We start from the raw sequence: 7,884 nt of genomic DNA on the forward strand, positions 1-7,884 counted from the left end.
ACTCTCCAAGTTACCTATGCTCTTAGTGGTTCCCTTCTTTACCAAACTGTTTGGGAAAATCCAAAGTAACTCATGATTTGAAAAGAGCTGGAAACCCCCAATTTCAACTGTCATTTTAAGTAAGCTTGTGCTACTTAACTTATGGTATAAAGCCTATGAATCATTGCACAATTGACTTGTCACAATCGTGTAGTGTACTTTTTATCATCCAGCCAAGAAGTTCCTGGCCCATGGGTATATCAAGGTACATGATCTTTTAGATATTCAGCAAGGTCCTAAATGCTCAGAACACTGCCATCTCTGCCCTTGTGTGAGATGGCCGGGTGAGAAATGGCCGGGACTCAGAATTTTAGTTCCCAAGCCTACGGCTGATAGGAAACAATACTCAAGTAGTCCTTGGAGACCTCATTCTTGGAGAACTGGTCCTCTCAAAGCCTACGCTTCCCCATGCTGGAACGGAGCATGAGAACACCCTCTACTGGAATCCCAGGGTTGTTGGCCATCTTATGCCAAAGGCGTTGTTCTTCCCCTTGAGAGTCCATCCAATCCACGTTTTTCCCATGGCTCACACCTATAAAAGGGAAAAGGAGCATTACACTTCGCAGATGAAATGTTGTGATGCTCTGAAAGTCATCTTATGAAAAAGATGTGGGGTTGGGGACTTCTGACCAGAGTCAACATGTCTAGCGACCGGTATTAGAATGGCATGCATCATTTGCAGTTTGTACTACTCTCTTCTGCCTATATCATGAGAGACAAATCAGGATGGTCCTGGAGGCTCATTTACTTCTCCTTTTGGTAGAGAAAGAACTGATTCATCTGGACTGAGTTGACTTGACAGAAGAACAGGCTGAACTGGACTCTGATACTTTCACTTTCTAACAAGGCCAATTCTCTATTCTGAGGAGTTTTTATCATTTTGGTGACATTGATATTTCCAGCTTCCCTTATTCTATCAATAGAGCTTTATAGGGATGGGGTCATTCTCTTTAGGAACATTGACCTTGGTGCACACGGAACATCTATATCGGCCCTTTCCCCCTGAGTTCCCCATTATGAGATAATGAAAGCTTGGAGGACAATGTGTTCTCTTACTACTTCCCCTCTTCTAAGTTTTTTTTTTTTGTTTTTTTTTTTTTTACCTCTTCCAAAATTCACCAGTGGTGTGTTTCTATGACCTGTTTGAACAACACTAGATGAATTTTGTTCTAAATTTTTTTTTTTTAGGGAGTATGTCCTTTAAATGTAAATAGTACAAATAAACACTATAAGTGCTAGGCAAAACTAAGAAGAGAATGAAGTAAAGTTGATCTTGGAAGTCCCTTCCCTAACTATCAGAAGTTTGTGCTGTCTTGATGATCTTCTCCCTAGCAAAACTTGAAGTGCTTGAAACTCACTCAAACTAAAGTGTAAATTATGGTCTAATAACCATTCTACCTCCAAAATTTCTAGCCAAAGGATACAAGATTAGAGTAGTAATATTAGTATTTTAACAATGAACAGATAATTAGTTAAAGAAATAAAGCATTCATGGTAATTTAAGGAGTGAGATATAACTGCAACTACATATACATCTATTACGTATTTCACCCAAGAAACCACGCCACTGTCCTGTTCCCTGTCACAGATTATCTCAGGGCCCATACTAAGTCTCTTACCACTTCCAGAATTCAAACGAACTCCTCCTAGGAAGATGTTGCTGGAAAAGGCTTCCTTGTCCCAGACAGTAAGTTCCAGGCAAACATTCTTTATGTCCTGTGGATGCAGGCCACTGAACATGAAAGTATGATTCCACTGAGGGTTAACACTTTTTTTTATAACCAGCGTTTTATGCTTGGTAGCTTTGCTATCATCAGGGAGTAAATAGCTGCAAAAGAAAAGAAAAGAGAACAAAACAAAACAAAAAAACAATGAATCCATCACTGAAAAGTAGGCAGATATTAGTAGCCTTGAGTAGTCATTTGAGTTTCCCATAATTCCTGATATGTGTGCCCAAGAGTGTATTTGACTTTCTTCTCTAGCTTCTTATATGCTGGAATTTAAATGTACTTAGTATCATAGTTTATTTTTTTCTATTTTTAAAAAAGTTTTTATTGTATGCAGTTAGAGTAGAAGTTTATTGAGCAAATTATTTTTCCATTCAACAATTTATACACATTTTGATTAGTGACAGCACTAAATGGACTTTTTCTCTGGGTTCCCCATTTCCATAGTTCATCTTTGCTGCCTTCTGAGCTTTGGTTTTGGGCAAATGCTGTCATTTTGATCTCGTGTGGTTGGTGGCACATTCTACCCTGGTGCTGTTCTTCACTTTACAGGCCTGTCTTTCATTTGGTTGAAAGTTGATTCCTGGGGTGGGTTCAGTTCCAGGCATGAAATGTGTCTAAGGGCCACAGTCTCAGGAACCTCACCAGTTTCTATCAGATTAGTAAGTCTTGTCCTTTTTATACTGTTGAATTTTGTTCTACATTCTTTTTCTCCTTCTCTGTTCAGGAACTTCTATTGTGATCCTGATCAGAGTGGTGGTAGTGGTAGAGGTACCATCTAGTTCTTCTGGTCTCAGGGTAGTGGAGGCTGTAGTTGGTTTATTATTTCTTTTCAGTGGGGCAATAGTTAAAGGCCCTCACTCACCTTTCTAATCCTACTTTGGGCCTTTCCTCTATTTTGAATTAAGAATATTTCCTGTAGTACACACTATCAAATACCCTCCTTCATATCTTCTTGGCTCACTTCTGACTTGACTTGCAGCCAGGATGGGCAGTTCCTGGCATGCTGACAGCTTCCCACTTCTAGTGTCTGTGTTTTTTTTTCATTAAGTACTCCATATGTGAGCTGGCTCAGCTCATGGGAGGGCAACCTGAATTTACTGAGGATTTAAGGCCCCAATGGGGAAGCACTCAACTGCTAACCAAAACTTTGTCCTGGTTATCTACTTCTATAAAGATTACAGCAAAGGAAACCCCTATGGGGGGAAGTTTTATTTTATAACATGGGGTTGATATGGATCAAAATCAACTCAACAGCTACAACAGAGGTAACTCCCAGCTAGTAACTTTTAGAAATCAGTAGCTGAATCCTTCAGCTTCCCTATTTCTTGGCAGGATAATTCTAAGTTGCATTCTGCAAAGTTCATCACTGGCTCCCAAGCTCTAGTTGCCCACAGTGGTCACCTGCTCATTAACATACCTATATCAGCTTTATTCCTTTCCTGGCCTCATTCTGACTAGTGTTTCTTATTATATCTTCTCAGAAAAATACAAACAAACACACACAAAAAAATATGCATGCAAACCTGTGCACACGTCATTTCTGCTATAGTCAAGACACTGTACCTGACCTTAGGTACATATGACAAATATGAGACCATCTGCTTGTTTGAATGAGTGAAATATAACCTTCCATACCGAGTTGTTCTAAAATCCAAATAGAAATTAAGAGGGATTTCCTTTTTGCATTGCCTAGCATAAGCAACTGCCACTAGTCTGTGACTTTGTCATATTGTGGTGACTTGCATGTTGCTGTGATGCTGGAAGCTATGTCACCATTATTTTAAATACCAGCAGGGTCACCCATATTAGACTGGTTTCAGGGGAGCTTCCTGAAAGAAGTTAGACAGACTAGAATGAAGAAGAGGTAGACTACTTCTGACTGTTTATCCTCAGAAAATCTTATAAATATCAGTGGCACATTATCAGATACAGTGCTAGAAGATGAAAACATTTTGAAAAGCACCAGGATATTTTTGGACATAGTGGTGAAAGATGAGCCCCTCAGCTTGGAAGGCACTCAAAATGTGACTGGGAAAGAAGTGTCTCCTCAAAGTCGAGTTGACAATAATGATGTGAATGGAGCAAAGGTTTCATGACTTTCATTTGTGCTGTCAGCACAAAATAAGGAGGAACAGTTATAAACATCCATTAATAATCAGAGCATGAGATGTACGAAGTATGAATGTAGGAAAATTGGAAATTGTCAGAAATGGAATGGAATACACAGACATTGATACTCTAGACATTAGTGAGCTGAAATGAACTGGTAATAGCCATTTTGAATCAAATAATAATATGGTTTACTACATTAAGAATGAGAAATTGAAAAGGAATGGCATCACATTCATCATCAGAAAGGACATTTCAAGATCTGTCTTGAAGTATAATGCTGTCTGTGATAGCATATTGAACATATGCCTACAAGGGAGACCAGTTAATACCATTATTATTCAAATATACTCCCCCAAAACGGCTAAAGCCAGTGATTATGAAACTGAAGAATTCGACCAACTTCTTCAATATGAAATTGATCATATATACAATCAAGATGCACTGATGATTGGAATGTGAAGATTGGAAAGAAAGAGGAAGGATCAGTAGTTGGAAAACTGATTCTGGAGTTTGCATGATACATTTTGCAAGACCGAAGATTTGTTTGTTCATTGCAAATACCTTTTTAAACAATACATGGGCCTTACCAGTTTAAATACACAGGAATCAAACTGACTACATCTGTGGGAATAGACAGTGGAGAAAGTCAATAGCATGAACCAAAACAAGGTCAGGTGCACACTATGGAACAGACCGGCAATTGCTTCTAGGCAAATTCAGGCTGAAGCTGAAGAAAATTAAAACAAGTTCACAAGAGCCAAAATACAACCTTGATTATAGCCCATCTAAATTTAAAGACCATTTAAAAAACAGATTTAATGCATTAGATACTAATGACCGAAGATCAGAAGTGTTATGGGATGACATCATGAACATCATACAGTAGGAAAGCAAAAGGTCATTAAAAAGACAGAAAAGAAAGAAATGACCAAAGTGGATGTCAGCAAAGACTCTGAAACTTGCTCTTGAGTGTAGAGAAGATGAAGCAAATGAAAGAAATAAGAAAGTAAATGAGATGAACAGAGAATTTCAAAGGACAACTCGAGAAGACAAAGTCAAGTATTATAATTACATGTGCAATGATCTGGAGTTAGAAAACCAAAAGGAAGACCAGGCTCAGAATGTCTCAAGCTGAAAGAACTGGAGAAAAATTCAGTCCTCAACTTGCACTATTGAAGGGGTCTATGGGCAAAATATTAAATGATGTTGCTAAGTGCCGTCGAGTCAGTTCCAACCCATAGTTACGCTGTATAGGGTTTCCGAGGAGCAGCTGGTGAGCTTGAACCTTGCAGTTCAAATGGCTTTGCAGTCTGGCGCATTAACCCACAGCCCCACACCAGGACTCCATTAAATGATGTAGAAAGCATCAAAAGAATATGGAAGGAGGACTTCTGGTTTTGGGGTGGGTAAGCAGAGACAGATATTGAAAGTTCCTCTGCTAAAACGCCCCAAAAAGCAGAGAAAGAGTGGCTCACAAAATAGTTGCGGAGCTTTAGATCTTGTTTAAGGTTCTGGGTGTCAGCTTCCCATGCCCACCTGTGAAGAAATCCTTCCGTGAAAGCAAAATACGGTGATTTCTGAATCGACCCAGCCATGGCGACTGGCAGCCAGAAGTTCTTAGGCTGGTGTGAGGGGCCACAGCCAAGTGGAGGCAGTGACCCAGTGCTAGAAGCCATGGAGCTGCACTCCTAGAGGGAGAGGTGTGACCGATTTGTCATCTTTCACTTTATATTTTTCACGTATCTTTCCTCTTCACTCCAACTGCACCCTTACTTCCCAGCCCAGACACCTTCGTGCAGGCAGGAGAACACCCCCACAGTTTTCCAATAACACAGAAAAGAAACCCAAACAGTGCTTCTTATGACGTCTGACTCAGGGATCCAGCCCCGAAGTTGACTCTGCCTGCACAGCAAAGGTCAGTGGACAGTGTCAGTCACAACCTTATTTTTGTTTTTGATTTGTGGTTTCTGTCTCTGCTTTTGTATTGTTTCTGTCTTTGGTCTTTTTGGCCTCACTCTTCTCCCAGGGGTTGGAACTTTCTCCTCCTACCTTACCCAAGAAGAGACATCAACTGTGCCCATATAGCCAAGCTACAAGCATACCCTGTAATACCCCACCATCTGGACGAGAGCCAAAACTGGTTGCTAGGCATTATACATGAAAAGGGAAGCCTATCTCTAGATCATATCCACCAGGAGACTCTCAGAAAGCTTAACAACAAAGCAGCATACATCCATTTAAGCATTAAACCCCCACATAACTGCTGAAAATGTCCAAGAAAACACAATTAAAAATCTCAACACATGTCCCAAAACAGAAAAAAGTAACTGAGACAAATGAGCTAGAAGCAGACACAGACTTTCCAGTAGAAGAACAGGCTCTGGATCTGCATGAGAAGGAATTCAGAAGAATGATATGGAGATAAATTCAAATGCTCCACAAAGGGGTGGAGGAAAATAAGGAAGAAGTCATGAATGTGCTACAGGAGCAATCAGACAAGATAGATACAGCATTGGAAACAATCCAAAACCTGCAAAAAGATGTCAGGATGATTAATAATAAAATATCAGAAATGGACAATACACTAAAAGGGCAAAAGGGTAGAATGGAAGAGATGGAAGCCAGAATCAGTGATTGCAAGACAAACTTCTTAATACTGCTAAGATAGAAGAGCAAGCAGAAAAAAGGATTAAAAATCTGAAGAGAGTCTAAGATTCATGCTGGATTACATGAAGAGGAATAATTTAAGAATTATTGGCATCCCAGAACAGGAAGAATCACAGAAGTCTTTAGAAGAGATAGTTGAAGAGCTTCTGGAAGAAAATTTTCCTAACATCTTGAAGGATGAGAAGGTAAACATTCAAGAAGCTGAACGAACCCCAGGAACAATAGACCCCAAAAGAAAATCACCAGGACATATCATAATCAAACTATCCAAAATCAAAGACAAGTAGAGAATCCTAAAATCAGCCAGGGAAAAGAGAAGCGTAATTTACAAAGGCAAGCAAATCAGATTAAGCTCTGACTTCTCAGCAGAAACCATGCAGGCAAAAAGGCAATGGGGAGACATATATAAAACCCTAAAAGGAAAAAAAAAAAAAAAAACTGTCAATCAAGAATCGTCTAACCAGCAAAACTGTCAATCAAATACAATGGTACCTTCAAAACATTCCAGGATAAACAGAAGCTAAGAGATTTTGTCAAAGACAATCCAGCACTTCAAAACATCCAAAAGGAGCTCTTTGGAATGAAAACCAGTAAGAACAGATGACAACCAGAGATTGATAGACATGGCAATGGCAACACCACCTGGAACTCATTCGACAGATATCAGAGTTCAGAATGGAACAAATTTACAATGAATTCAGAGGTTCTGTGAGGCCAACCAAAGACCAAAATATTAACAATGTCAAAGGAGGGTAAAATATAAGAACAGAGATCCAGGTGGTGAGGAGGTCGAGTAGATGGCAAGATATAATAGACTATCTTAAATGCAAGGAACATTTAATAGACTATAGCATAACCCCAAAGAAAATTAATACTTCATAACTTACCATGAAAATGAAGATCCAAGCAGAACAAGGAAACATTAAAACTAAGAAGAAACCGACAAGAAATAGCACAAAAAAATCATGAAGGCAGCACAAGAAGGCATGCAGAAAAAAGAAACAAACAGCACCACAAAACAATTAATATAATGACAGCAGCTAATCCATACCTATCGATAATTACACTGAATGTCAATGGAGTAAAGGCACCAGTGAAGAGACAGAGAGTGGCTGAATGGATAAGAAAACAAGACCCTTCAATATGTTGCCTGCAAGCAACACACCTTACACACAAAGACAAAATCAGACTAAAAGTTAAAGGATGGAAAAAATATACCAAGCTAACAGCAATAAAAAACAAGCAAGAGTGGCAATACTAATCTCTGATAAAATAAACTTTAAGGCAAAAACCAGCATAGGAGATAAAGAAGGACACTATCTCATGATTAAAGGGT

At 39.2% G+C, this 7,884-nt stretch overlaps 1 protein-coding gene across 1 annotated transcript in view; it reads right to left on the reverse strand.

Moving 5' to 3' along the window:
* Nucleotides 1-428: 428 nt before the first annotated feature.
* Nucleotides 429-7,884, reverse strand: part of SYTL5 (synaptotagmin-like 5) — a 204,936-nt gene continuing 197,480 nt past the window's right edge. The window contains exons 15-16 of the mRNA XM_006864299.1: nucleotides 1,659-1,867; nucleotides 429-571 (exon numbers count right to left, since the gene is read on the reverse strand). Of these exons, the coding sequence (XP_006864361.1) occupies nucleotides 429-571; nucleotides 1,659-1,867 (352 nt within the window). The remainder of the gene's footprint in view (nucleotides 572-1,658; nucleotides 1,868-7,884) is intronic.

Source organism: Chrysochloris asiatica, unplaced genomic scaffold, assembly GCF_000296735.1.
Source record: "Chrysochloris asiatica unplaced genomic scaffold, ChrAsi1.0 scaffold00062, whole genome shotgun sequence".
Classification (NCBI taxonomy): Eukaryota; Metazoa; Chordata; class Mammalia; order Afrosoricida; family Chrysochloridae; genus Chrysochloris; species Chrysochloris asiatica.